Consider the following 13,374-nt stretch of genomic DNA (forward strand, 5'->3'; position numbering starts at 1 on the left):
TGGCGTTGTAAAAATGTAATTATAATTCGAAAAAAAAAAATCGGTAATGAAAATTACTCGTTTTGATGCGTGGCGTCGCAAACCGGAAGTGGTTGTGTCACGTGTATCCGCAAGCATCCAGACAGGAAAGCAGGAGCGCAGAACTTCCATTCTTCTTTCCTTCATTCTGACACTTCTAACTGCTCGCTGCTCGTCTGGTTGAAGCATGGCGCGTTACGAAGAAATACACGTGCGTGGCTACGCCGAGTTCTGCCAGGCAGTGTCGGAGAGGAAAGGCAAAGACTTGTTTGCATATTTCTGTGGCGATAAAGACGCAGAGGGGACGAGCTGGTGTCCAGATTGTGTGCGAGGTAACCTAACTTTGTCTTCTTGTCTCTTGACAAATAATATATCTAACCTATTTTTATTGACTTGCCTCTTTGTCATGTTAAATTCCTGTTATAAGCTGTTATACAGTATATGCCTTCAGCTCTTATTTTGAAGGCGCTTAGAGCGGAAGTGGTGACACGTTGGAGCGGAGTTTTAAAAAGAAATGAAATAAAGTGGTCCTCCGTGTTTGTTATTCTGTAGTTTTATACAGTATAGGCGACATATATAAACCTCCGGTTACATTGGTGGCAGCGGTGGGATCAAGGTCCCGCAAAGGTAAGACGTTTAATTACCGTAAAGATCGGAGAGTCAGTTAGCTTCATCTCAGTTAGCAACGTCTTGTCAGAAAGCACGAAGACTTCTTTCATCTCGCTGTTCTCTTCTGATTTATGTGGAATATGGGACAAGCGGTATAAAATGGATGGATGTGGAATAAAGACGAGGACCACTTTATTTCATTTCTTTTCAAAACTCCGCTCCACCACAACGTGTCACCACTTCCGCTCTTAGCGCCTTCAAAATAAGAGCTCAAGGCATATAACTATAACTAGTGATGGGTTGATGAGGCGTCATGAAGCGTTTCGACACATTGCAAAACTGTATTGATACTGTGTCGATACTGTGTCACTAAATACTGACATCTGCTGGACATTAAAAATCCCTACAGGCAACCTATGGACCGACTCAACTGACACTGATTTGATGCCCTAGTACAGGGGTCACCAACCTTTTTGAAACCAAAAACTACTTCTTGGGTACTGATTAATGCCAAGGGCTACCAGTTTGATACACACTTAAATAAATAAATATATTGTCATTTGTAAGTTACACGTAAGTGTGATTTAAACAAGAATAGCTAAATAAATACATTTATATATATAAAAAAATGGGTATTTCTGTCTGTCATTCCGTCGTACATTTTTTTTTCCTTTTACGGAAGGTTTTTTGTAGAGAATAAATGATGAAAAAAACACTTAATTGAACGGTTTAAAAGAGGAGAAAACAAGAAAAAATTTAAAATAAAATTTTGAAACATAGTTTATCTTCAATTTCGACTCTTTAAAATTCAACCGACAAAAAGAAGAGAAAAACTAGCTAATTTGAATCTTTTTGAAAAAGTTAAAAAAATAATTTATGGAACATCATTAGTAATTTTTCCTGATTAAGATACATTTTAGAATTTTGATGACGTGTTTTAAATTGGTTAAAATCCAATCTGCACTTTGTTAGAATATTTAACAAATTGGACCAAGCTATATTTCTAACAAAGACAAATCAGTATTTCTTCTAGATTTTCCAGAACAACAATTTTAAAAGAAATTCAAAATACTTTGAAATAAGATTTAAATTTGATTCTACAGATTTTGTAGATTTGCCAGAATAATTTTTTCGAATTTTAATCATAGTAAGTTTGAAGAAATATTTCACAAATATTCTTCGTCGAAAAACCAGAAGCTAAAATATTTATTATTCTTTACAATAATAAAACAATTTTTTACTTGAACATTGATTTAAATTGTCAGGAAAGAAGAGGAAGAAATTTAAAAGGTAAAAAGGTATATTTGTTTAAAAATCCTAAAATCATTTTTAAGGTTGTATTTTTTCTCTAAAATTGTATTTCTAAAAGTAATAAGAAGCAAAGTAAAAAATAAATGAATTTATTTAAACAAGTGAAGACCCATCCATCCATCCATTTTCTACCGCTTATTCCAAGTGAAGACCAAGTCTTTAAAATATTTTCTTGGATTTTCAAATTCTATTTGAGTTTTGTCTCTTTTAGAATTAAAAATGTCGAGCAAAGCGAGACCAGCTTGCTAGTAAATAAATACAATTTAAAGAATAGAGGCAGCTCACTGGTAAGTGCTGCTCTTTGAGCTATTTTTAGAACAGGCCAGCGGGCGACTGATCTGGTCCTTACGGGCTACCTGGTGACCGCGGGCACCGCGTTGGTGACCCCTGCCCTAGTATATACAATAATATAAACCAAGTCATTGTATTTCATTTAGGATTATTTCATATCTTCATTTAAATAAAAATATATTTTTATCTTTTTTTAGATACAGTCAATAAATAATGTGAACATGTATCATAACATGGAAATCTAAGAGAACGTGTTGTGGATGATTGTGGACTGGGAATTGTTTTAATTTTATTTTTTTACACATTTTTATAATAAAAAAAAAAGTATTTCCGACGTATTACATTTTAGAGGATTTCTCTTCTTAGTTATTATTTCTCCGGCTGTAGAAAAGAGCCGCTCACAGGGCACAGAGGAGGCGACACAGTTGGCGTATCGGTCACGTGACCAAAACAGCTCATGATCGGTCACGTGACTTTCTAAAAGCGGTACGTGCACCGACACAGGGTTTTGCTCTATGAGCTCGACGCATGCGCCGATGCATCGGTGTTGCCGGACCCATCACTAACTATAACAGTTTATAACAGGAAGTTAACATGACAAAGAGGCAAGTCCATAAAAATAGGTTCCATATATTTCAGTTGTGCAGATGTCCAACGCACACAGCCTCGCCACTTGTAGGCACAGTTGTAGTTCTATCAATGAATAATGCTCTTCTTGTGTCTTTTTTTTAGCTGAGCCCATTTTAAAAGGAGAAATGGGTCACCTGCCCGAGGGCTCCGTCTTCATTTACTGTCAAGTGGGTGAAAGGAACTAGTGAGTATTTCATATTCATTACTCTTCATCTCAAACTTTATAATCACATTTATTTAGGATATTTTCCTTCCAAATAAGTAAAGTTAAAGTAGCAATGATTGTCACACACACACTAGGTGTGGCGAAATTATTCTCTCCGTTTGACCCATCACCCTTGATCACCCCCTGGGAGGTGAGGGGAGCAGTGAGCAGCAGCGGTGGCCGCGCCCGGGAATAATTTTTGGTGATTTAACCCCCAATTCCAACCCTTGATGCTGAGTGCCAAGCAGGGAGGTAATGGCTCCCATTTTTATAGTCTTTGGCAGGGCCGGCCCGTGGCATAGGCCGTACAGACAAATGCTAAGGGCGCCGTCCATCAGGGGGCGCCACGCCAGTGCCACAAATGTTGGAGAGAAAAAAAGAAAGAAAAAAAAAAAGTTGGTACTATTATTTCTAAATACAAAAAATAATCCCACGTTAATTAAAATGCAAAGTAAAGCCTATTTAATAGAAATATTATTTGTTACAACATTCCCCCCCCTCCCCCCACGGTGCGCCCCCTCCCTTCCCGTATCATGACTCTTTTTGGACGTCACCACATCAAAAAATCAACACAAGATGTCAAAACGGCCAAAACTGTCAGGTGCCCAGGGAAGAAAAAAGAGAAAAGAAAAGGAAGAGAAACGAGAAAAGACAGAGGTAGCAGGTAGGTAACGTTAGCCTACATGAAATTATTTGTCTGTTACAGAATGTGATACCTGGCTTTTTAGCATTAAGCTAATATTACATGATTCGGCAATTGCTAATCAATAAATAGCGAGTTCTGTTTTAACGTCGGGTTAATATTGTGGAGGGGGCTAAATTGTTATGGAAAATAATAATGTAACGTTAGGTAATTACAGTACTCCCACCTTACATTCCTCAGGGACATTTGTATTAGATCTTTTAAGCAGGTGTTTTTTGTTTACATTGTTATTGCCTTCTGGTTAGCTAATGTTTGCCCTGCAGGTAATAGTCACTTTTCCACCCCTTTATATATTAGGTATAGTTGTAAGTAAAAAAAAAAAGGTCAAAGACAAAGCTATTCGGTTTCTTGTGAGTATATACGCCACCTAAAATCTTGCCTAGGGCGCCAGATTGGTTAGGGCCGGGCCTGGTCTTTGGTATGACTCGGCCGGGGTTTGAACTCACAACCTACCCATCTCAGGGCGGACACTCTAACCACTAGACCACTGAGCAGGTTACCAATGTTTTTTGTGTTTACTTTTAGTGTACTATGGTCAATTATATAAATAACAGGTTATTGGTCCTTTTTACTTTTTCTGTCAAATACAAATTGATGTCAGATGGTTGGACCATCAAAATACGAATAAAACATCTGATTTAAAGTTAGCATTTTTTTGTTAGTTTTTTCCATAACATTTTTTGTATTTCTTTGGAAGCAAACATGTTTTGGTGGGGGAAAAAACTTGTTTTGTTGTTTGCAGCTACCCTTAAAGGTGAACTGCACTTAAAAAAAAAAAAAAAAAAAAAGTTGTCTCGATCACGTTTTTCTCTTTTTTATCAAATTAAATCAATCTTTATTTATCAATCAATCAATCAATCATTAATCAAAGTTTACTTATATAGCCCTAAATGACGAATGGGCTTTGTACCGAGGATGTGGTTGTGGCTTGTGCAGCCCTTTGAGACACTTGTGATTTAGGGCTATATAAATAAACATTAATTGATTGATTGATTGAGTGTCTCAAAGGGCTGCACAAGCCACAACCACATCCTGGGCTCAGATCCCACATCAGGGCAAGGAAAAACTCAACCCAATTGGATGACAATGAGAAACCTTGGAGGGGACTGCAGATGTAGGGGTTTTGGATGGTTATTTAAAGGACCTCCCATTGACTTCATTGTAAGCTGACTTTTATTTACGATTAGAATGCATAAAAAAAGAGTTGTCTCTCGTAAAGATTCTGAATTATAGGCAATATTACAAAAAAAGTGCAGTTCCCCTTTAACAAAGTCGTGTTTTTGTGTCTTCCTTTTGTCATCAATCAATAAAATCAGGTTAAAAAAAGTCGGGACTGGCATCGCGATTGCAAGAAATACATTGTAAGAAAATAAAGTACACAATAATGGCGACTTGTCCAGGAGGTAGAAAATGAATGGATGGATAATGTTATTCTCAAAGATTAAATGATCATACACCTTTTTTTATTGCAGAATTGAGAAAAAATGTATTTGTTTCCTATGAATCTGTCGTATGAATGTGAGTGCAAATGTAAATGTGTTAATTAACACAATTACAAATTGTCCATGCAGTTGGAAGGATCCAAGTAATGACTTTAAGAGGACGCTGAAGCTGACTGGGGTGCCCACCCTCCTGCGATACGGCACAGTAAGAATGTTGTTGTTGTTGTTGTTGTTGTTGAACCCCTGCACAGCAGAATAGCATCCAAAGTAATAGACCTTATTATAACATTGTTCATCTTCTACTTTCCAGCCTCAGAAGCTGGTGGAGGAGGAATGCTTCAAAGCCGAGCTGATAAGGATGATGTTCACTGAAGACTGAAAGAACATCAAGTTCATCCTAATAAGTCCAGAACATTTGCTTTGTGCACTCATTTCATCATTTTAAAACATATGATCAACTATATGATCAAATATAAGCACTTCATTTTGTATTGTAATCTCATCTTTGCTGATTCCTTGCACAAGCTTTAATAAAGTTGTTCTTGTACCTGCCATGGTTTGCAGTGAGCACTAGGTGGCGATAAATCCTTGTTTGGTTATTTTAAAAGAAAATGTTGGTTATTCATATTTTTCCAACTAAAGAAGTCTTTGAATAAATAAAGTCATTCAAATGGTGCTGCTTTAAAATCACATTTATATTACACACACAAAATAATGCTTACTAATTTATTATTAATTACTTGATGTTTCTTAACTTCCATAATGGTAATATGAAAGTGCATCAAAATAATTGCAGTACTTAAGTTAATAAAAGGTCAAATTAACTATTTTAGACAAACTTTAATGATCCACAAGGGAAATTGTTCCACACAGTAGCTTAGTAACAAAGGATGGAAAGGACAATGCAGGTATAAAATAGACTAAAAATGTACCGTAGTAGCAATATACAACATATGTAATATTTACATAATATGTGTACAGTATATGATATATACTCATGTTTATATAATATATAACAATTAGCATGTACAATATCACAGTATATGTAACAGCTGCAGCATAAAATAGAGAGTATACAGGTAAAAGCCAGTAAATTAGAATATTTTGAAAAACTTGATTTATTTCAGTAATTGCATTCAAAAGGTGTAACTTGTACATTATATTTATTCATTGCACACAGACTGATGCATTCAAATGTTTATTTCATTTAATTTTGATGATTTGAAGTGGCAACAAATGAAAATCCAAAATTCCGTGTGTCACAAAATTAGAATATTACTTAAGGCTAATACAAAAAAGGGATTTTTAGAAATGTTGGCCAACTGAAAAGTATGAAAATGAAAAATATGAGCATGTACAATACTCAATACTTGGTTGGAGCTCCTTTTGCCTCAATTACTGCGTTAATGCGGCGTGGCATGGAGTCGATGAGTTTCTGGCACTGCTCAGGTGTTATGAGAGCCCAGGTTGCTCTGATAGTGGCCTTCAACTCTTCTGCGTTTTTGGGTCTGGCATTCTGCATCTTCCTTTTCACAATACCCCACAGATTTTCTATGGGGCTAAGGTCAGGGGAGTTGGTGGGCCAATTTAGAACAGAAATACCATGGTCCGTAAACCAGGCACGGGTAGATTTTGCGCTGTGTGCAGGCGCCAAGTCCTGTTGGAACTTGAAATCTCCATCTCCATAGAGCAGGTCAGCAGCAGGAAGCATGAAGTGCTCTAAAACTTGCTGGTAGACGGCTGCGTTGACCCTGGATCTCAGGAAACAGAGTGGACCGACACCAGCAGATGACATGGCACCCCAAACCATCACTGATGGTGGAAACTTTACACTAGACTTCAGGCAACGTGGATCCTGTGCCTCTCCTGTCTTCCTCCAGACTCTGGGACCTCGATTTCCAAAGGAAATGCAAAATTTGCATGGTTGGGTGATGGTTTGGGGTGCCATGTCATCTGCTGGTGTCGGTCCACTCTGTTTCCTGAGATCCAGGGTCAACGCAGCCGTCTACCAGCAAGTTTTAGAGCACTTCATGCTTCCTGCTGCTGACCTGCTCTATGGAGATGGAGATTTCAAGTTCCAACAGGACTTGGCGCCTGCACACAGCGCAAAATCTACCCGTGCCTGGTTTACGGACCATGGTATTTCTGTTCTAAATTGGCCCGCCAACTCCCCTGACCTTAGCCCCATAGAAAATCTGTGGGGTATTGTGAAAAGGAAGATGCAGAATGCCAGACCCAAAAACGCAGAAGAGTTGAAGGCCACTATCAGAGCAACCTGGGCTCTCATAACACCTGAGCAGTGCCAGAAACTCATCGACTCCATGCCACGCCGCATTAACGCAGTAATTGAGGCAAAAGGAGCTCCAACCAAGTATTGAGTATTGTACATGCTCATATTTTTCATTTTCATACTTTTCAGTTGGCCAACATTTCTAAAAATGCCTTTTTTGTATTAGCCTTAAGTAATATTCTAATTTTGTGACACACGGAATTTTGGATTTTCATTTGTTGCCACTTCAAATCATCAAAATTAAGTGAAATAAACATTTGAATGCATCAGTCTGTGTGCAATGAATAAATATAATGTACAAGTTACACCTTTTGAATGCAATTACTGAAATAAATCAAGTTTTTCAAAATATTCTAATTTACTGGCTTTTACCTGTATTTTAAGACAATTCGAAAAACAATGTTTAAAACTAGAGGTAGCAAAATAACTACTTTTTTTTTTTAAATATCAAAGTTAATCTGCATTATTTTAGGAATACAAATTACCCATAAAATATAAAACATTTTTCAATAAAATGCGTTTTATTTGCTATTAAAACAGTCTTACTTGTCATTACCACTATTAACCACTAGTCGGCACTGTGGGAGGAGTATTGCGGTTACAAATCAATATTTGTACATAATTAAAATATATATAAATATAGTTTATAATATAGAGTATATGTCGATAATAAAAATTGAGGTCAACACTGCAAATCCGATTTTAAACAAGCATTTTATTTTGCTCATTTGCACCAGAAAGGCAAATGTGTTATGAAAATAAGGTAAATTGCTATTATTATAGTAAAGTGTATAACATAACATGTCACATCATGAATGAATGTGGAAAAGAAGTGTAAGAAGTGTAAAAAAAGACGCGGGGACGAGAAGGCGGCGCGCCCTCAGTTGCAGTCCGGCGGCTTTTAAGTGCGGCACATTCCTGCACAGCAGCCCGCAGAGGAGCACTCGCAGGCGGGGAGACACACTGCGACGCCTCGCTGGCAGGGGCCCGGGGATTGACCTCCACAAAACAAACAAGACTGCCGTCAAACTTGTCCCGAGCGGCTCGGAGGCGAGGTGGAACCGCGGTGGCGACATGTCGGAGCTCCTGCTGGACGTGCTCGGGGAGCGACTCGTCAGCCGCGAGCACGCCGAGGTGGACGTGCAGGCGCTGGGGGCCAAAGTGACGCTGGTCGGCCTCTTCTTCGGCTGCAGCCTGAACGCGCCCTGCCAGCAGTTCAACGCCAGCCTGGCGGATTTCTACTGCGGCTTCAAGAAGACCTCGGAGCACAGAGACCGGCTGGAGGTGGTCTTTGTGTCCTCGGACCAGGACCACAAACACTGGCGGGACTTCCTGCAGGAGATGCCCTGGCCGGCGCTGCCTTTTACGGACACACTCAAGAAGGTAAGGCGCTTCTTTCGGGGCTCATTTCTTGCCAAATACAGCTTCTTCACAACCGATATTTACTATTCAGTTCAGTTTCAGTTTCAGTGGCACATGCATACGATACAATGTCGTCATCACATATTTACACTTCTTTCATCACAGCACGTCCGAAAAGGAGTAGGAAGAAGCAGAGCTTATTTCATCCTACTCCTTTTCATACATAGCAATTTATCCCATTTCCTTCTTCTCTGTAACACAACAGTGAACAAATAAATAATAAACCATAGTAAATAAACACATATTAAATGCATAAATAATAATAATTTTAAAAAAGTGTTGAAGCTGTTGATCATAATAGTTGTGTACTTAGTGAACACTTGTAGTTTGAACAGTCTCTTAAAGTCAATCATATTTCTTTGCTTAATCCATTCCATCATTTAATTCCACATACTGATATGCTGAAGGTTTTAAGTGTTGTACGCAGGCCCGGCCCTAACCAATCTGGCGCCCTAGGCAAGATTTTAGGTGGCGCCCCCCCACATCGGCAGTGAAGTGTATATACTCACAAGAAACCGAATAGCTTTGTCTTTGACCTTTTTTTTACTTAAAGAAAGCAAATTAACAATCAGAATAGTTAACAAGATAAAAAAAAATATGAATAAATAAATGAATGCAAAAAATAAAAAATGAATATATGAAATACAATATTTTTTACATACATATTGCTTAATTAACATTAATGATGTGCACTTTAACAACTAGGCTTACAACTATACCTAATATATAAAGGGGTGGAAAAGTGACTATTACCTGCAGGGCAAACATTAGCTAACCAGAAGGCAATAACAATGTAAATAAAAACACCTGCTTAAAAGATCTAATACAAATGTCCCTAAAGGAATGTAAGGTGGGAGTACTGTAATTACCTAACGTTACATTATTATTTTCCATAACAATTTAGCCCCCTCCACAATATTAACCCAACGTTAAAACAGAACTAGCTATTTATTGATTAGCAATTGCCAAATCATGTAACATTAGCTTAATGCTAAAAAGCCAGGTTACTATCACATTCTGTAACAGACAAATAATTTCATGTAGGCTAACGTTACCTACCTGCTACCTCTGTCTTTTCTCTTTTTTCTTCCCTGGGCACCTGACAGTTTTGGCCGTTTTGACATCTTGTGTTGATTTTTTGATGTGGTGACGTCCAAAAAGAGTCATGATACGGGAAGGGAGGGGGCGCACCGTGGGGGGGGCGTAATGTTGTAACAAATAATATTTCTATTATATAGGCTTTACTTTGCATTTTAATTAACGAGGGATTATTTTTTGTATTTAGAAATAATAGTACCAACTTTTTTTTTTTCTCCAACATTTGTGGCACTGGCGTGGCGCCCCCTGATGGACGGCGCCCTTAGCATTTGCCTATACGGCCTACGCCACGGGCCGGCCCTGGTTGTACGTGCATACAAATGTTTGAAATGACATTTTCCTCTAAGGTTATATTTCTCCTCTTTAGTTGAGAAGAATTGTTGTACATTCTTGACTAGCAGGTTATAGTTTGCTTTGTACATCATTTGACATGTTTGCTAATGCACCAAATCATTGCATTTCTATATTTGTGATTTAATAAATAAAGTGTTTGTATGTTGTCTATATCCAACATGATGTATTATTATAACTCATCTTTTTGTAACACAGTTAATGAATGAAGCGCACATTTCTAGTCATTTCCCATATTTCTACACAATAAGTCAGATATGTAACACTAGTGAGCAGTAGACAATATCAAGTCATTTTTGCTCTAGAACATCTTTTGATTTATTCATTATTGACGTGTTTCTTGCTACTTTATGGTGTATATTTTTTACATGAGGTTTCCAGTTCAATTTATCATCTATTATTACACCCAAAAATGTGTTTTATTTTACCCTTTCAATATTTACTCCGTCTATTTGTATTTGTGTTTGACTTTCTCTTCTAGTGTTACCAAATAGCATTATTTTAGTCTTACTGAGATTCATAGATAGTCTGTTTTTGTCAAACCATCTTTTTAATTTGTTCATTTAATCTGTTATTATTTGTATTATCTTCTGTGTGTTCTCTCCTGAACAAAACACTGTTGTATCATCTGCAAATAAAACTAACTTTTAATCTTTTGTAAATTTACAAATGTCATTTATATAAAGATTGAACTATCTAATGCAGGGGTGCTCACACTTTTTCTGCAGGCGAGCTACTTTTCAATTGATCAAGTCGTGGGGATCTACCTCATTCATATATATCATTTATATTTACTTATTTATGAAATATATGTTTTTGTTAATAAGTTAAAGGTGTTTAATGATAATGCAAGCATGTTTAACACATATAGTTAATATTGTTAATAAATTAAAGGTGTTTAATGATAATACAAGAATGTTTAACACATATAGTTAATATTGTTAACAAGTTAAAGGTGTTTAATGATAATACAAGCATGTTTAACACATATAGTTAATATTGTTAATAAGTTAAAGGTGTTTAAAGATAATACAAGCATGTTTAACACATATAGTTAATATTGTTAATAAGTTAAAGGTGTTTAAAGATAATGCAAGCATGTTTAACACATATAGTTAATATTGTTAATAAGTTAAAGGTGTTTAAAGATAATGCAAGCATGTTTAACACATATAGTTAATATTGTTAATAAGTTAAAGGTGTTTAAAGATAATGCAAGCATGTTTAACACATATAGTTAATATTGTTAATAAGTTAAAGGTGTTTAAAGATAATACAAGCATGTTTAACACATATAGTTAATATTGTTAATAAGTTAAAGGTGTTTAAAGATAATACAAGCATGTTTAACACATATAGTTAATATTGTTAATAAGTTAAAGGTGTTTAAAGATAATACAAGCATGTTTAACACATATAGTTAATATTGTTAACAAGTTAAGGTGTTTTAAAGATAATACAGGCATGTTTAACACATATAGATTCCTTTCTTTCATGAAGACAAGAATATAAGTTGGTGTATTACCTGATTCTGATGACTTGCATTGATAGGAATCAGACAGTGGTGCTAAAAACGTCCGCATTTTCGAATGGAGGAGAAAAAAGTCCTCCTTTCTGTCCAATACCACATGAAAGTGGTTGGTTTTTGGCATCTTATTTGTCCAGCTTCCGTACTCCTTTGTATACACTTTACAAGAAATACATTGTCGGCAAACTCCGTAGCTTGCTAGCTTGTGCACGCCAGCTTTCTGAGACTCTTGTTTTGTTAGCGCAGGCAGGATGAAGCAGAGCTTTTATTGTGCAACTGTGCAGTCGGTCTTTGGAGTTTTGACGACAGGTACGGCGCCAGAGTCTGTTGAAATAAAGTGTTTCTCGCCTTCCAGTCGGTAATTTTAATGAGCTGGCAGCAGCCAGCGTCATCTCAGAAGACCCTCGGGTGCCGTGAATGTCAATCAAGTGACGAAAGTGACGTCATAGTGAAGATTTATGATCGCTCATTTTTAGGACTATTTTTTTAATGCCTGGCTGGTGATCGACTGACACACCCTCCGAGATCGACCGGTAGCTCGCGATCGACGTAATGAGCACCCCTGATCTAATGGTACTCACATTATGTCTAAATAATGACTGACAGTAAACATTAAGAACACGTGATGGTGTCCCATTATTTTGTGTTCTGCAGTATTTAAAATCTACTGTACATCAGTACGATCATGTCGATGTAAAGAAGATTAGATCGTATATGTCCTCTACTGCATGCCTTATTAAATAAACTGGTAAAATAATATTACAACCCATTATGTTGATTGTCAGTATTTTATACCCAATATACTGATTAACTTTATTTTTTATATGAATCCATTTTTTGGATTCCTTCTCGCATTAAATCATTTTTTAACAATAATTTTATTAGAAGTGTTTTTTTGTGTACTTTACATAAGACCTTTTACTTGCACACATCGGACGATATAATTGTTTAAAGAGACCAAAAAGAAACCAATATTGCACACAATCTGCATGCAGTGGGGCCCTACTTAATTAAATACACTACAGTATATGCCTTTTTAACTCTAAACGTTAATTCATTAAAAAAATAATGACATCATTTTGCATATGCTGTATTCATTCTTACATTTAAATGAGTATTTGCTCTATACTCCATGAATGGCTCTATACTAAGGCTGAAACGACGCGTCGACATAGTCGACGTCATCGGTTACGTAAATACGTCGACGCCGTTTTTGTGCGTCGGCGCGTCGCATATTTACGTCACACTACTTTACTGTCATGGCGGAGCGCAAAGCAGACGATGCGAGCGAGGGGAAAAAAGCACGCCAAAAGTCGTCAAAAGTGTGGGAGTATTTCAATAAACGGCCTAATAATGTTGTTGTATGCACACTGTGTCGAGCGGAAATGGCCTATCATAGCAGCACAACGGCTATGAACGAACATTTGAAAAGAAAACCCCCGACAGCGTTCTTGCCATCACCATCAACAAGTCAAT

General features: G+C 37.0%; 3 protein-coding genes across 3 annotated transcripts in view; 2 read left to right on the forward strand and 1 right to left on the reverse strand.

Moving 5' to 3' along the window:
- kiaa0753 (KIAA0753 ortholog) overlaps positions 1-787 on the reverse strand; it is a 75,635-nt gene extending 74,848 nt beyond the window's left edge. The window contains exon 1 of the mRNA XM_061973210.1: positions 663-787. Coding sequence (XP_061829194.1) covers positions 663-737 — 75 coding nt within the window. The 5' untranslated portion in view covers positions 738-787. The remainder of the gene's footprint in view (positions 1-662) is intronic.
- On the forward strand, positions 164-5,782 carry txndc17 (thioredoxin domain containing 17). The gene is made up of 4 exons (XM_061973213.1): positions 164-350; positions 2,962-3,043; positions 5,339-5,414; positions 5,520-5,782. The coding sequence occupies exons 1-4, from the start codon at positions 206-208 to the stop codon at positions 5,586-5,588; spliced, it is 372 nt and encodes a 123-aa protein (XP_061829197.1). The 5' UTR covers positions 164-205; the 3' UTR covers positions 5,589-5,782.
- A 2,621-nt stretch (positions 5,783-8,403) lies between these two features.
- The window catches only part of nxn (nucleoredoxin), a 129,936-nt gene continuing 124,965 nt past the window's right edge, over positions 8,404-13,374 (forward strand). The window contains exon 1 of the mRNA XM_061973228.2: positions 8,404-8,882. Coding sequence (XP_061829212.1) covers positions 8,574-8,882 — 309 coding nt within the window. The 5' untranslated portion in view covers positions 8,404-8,573. The remainder of the gene's footprint in view (positions 8,883-13,374) is intronic.

The sequence above is a fragment of the Nerophis lumbriciformis genome, linkage group LG17 (genome assembly GCF_033978685.3).
Source record: "Nerophis lumbriciformis linkage group LG17, RoL_Nlum_v2.1, whole genome shotgun sequence".
NCBI lineage: Eukaryota > Metazoa > Chordata > Actinopteri > Syngnathiformes > Syngnathidae > Nerophis > Nerophis lumbriciformis.

What these genes read in the sequence shown, in the direction of transcription:
- txndc17 (XM_061973213.1), top strand. Translation starts at nt 206, where the DNA reads ATGGCGCGTTACGAAGAAATACACGTGCGTGGCTACGCCGAGTTCTGC. An exon ending in GTGTCCAGATTGTGTGCGAG is followed by an intron (nt 351 to 2,961) that starts GTAACCTAACTT and finishes TCTTTTTTTTAG; the next exon opens with CTGAGCCCATTTTAAAAGGA. An exon ending in CAAGTGGGTGAAAGGAACTA is followed by an intron (nt 3,044 to 5,338) that starts GTGAGTATTTCA and finishes TTGTCCATGCAG; the next exon opens with TTGGAAGGATCCAAGTAATG.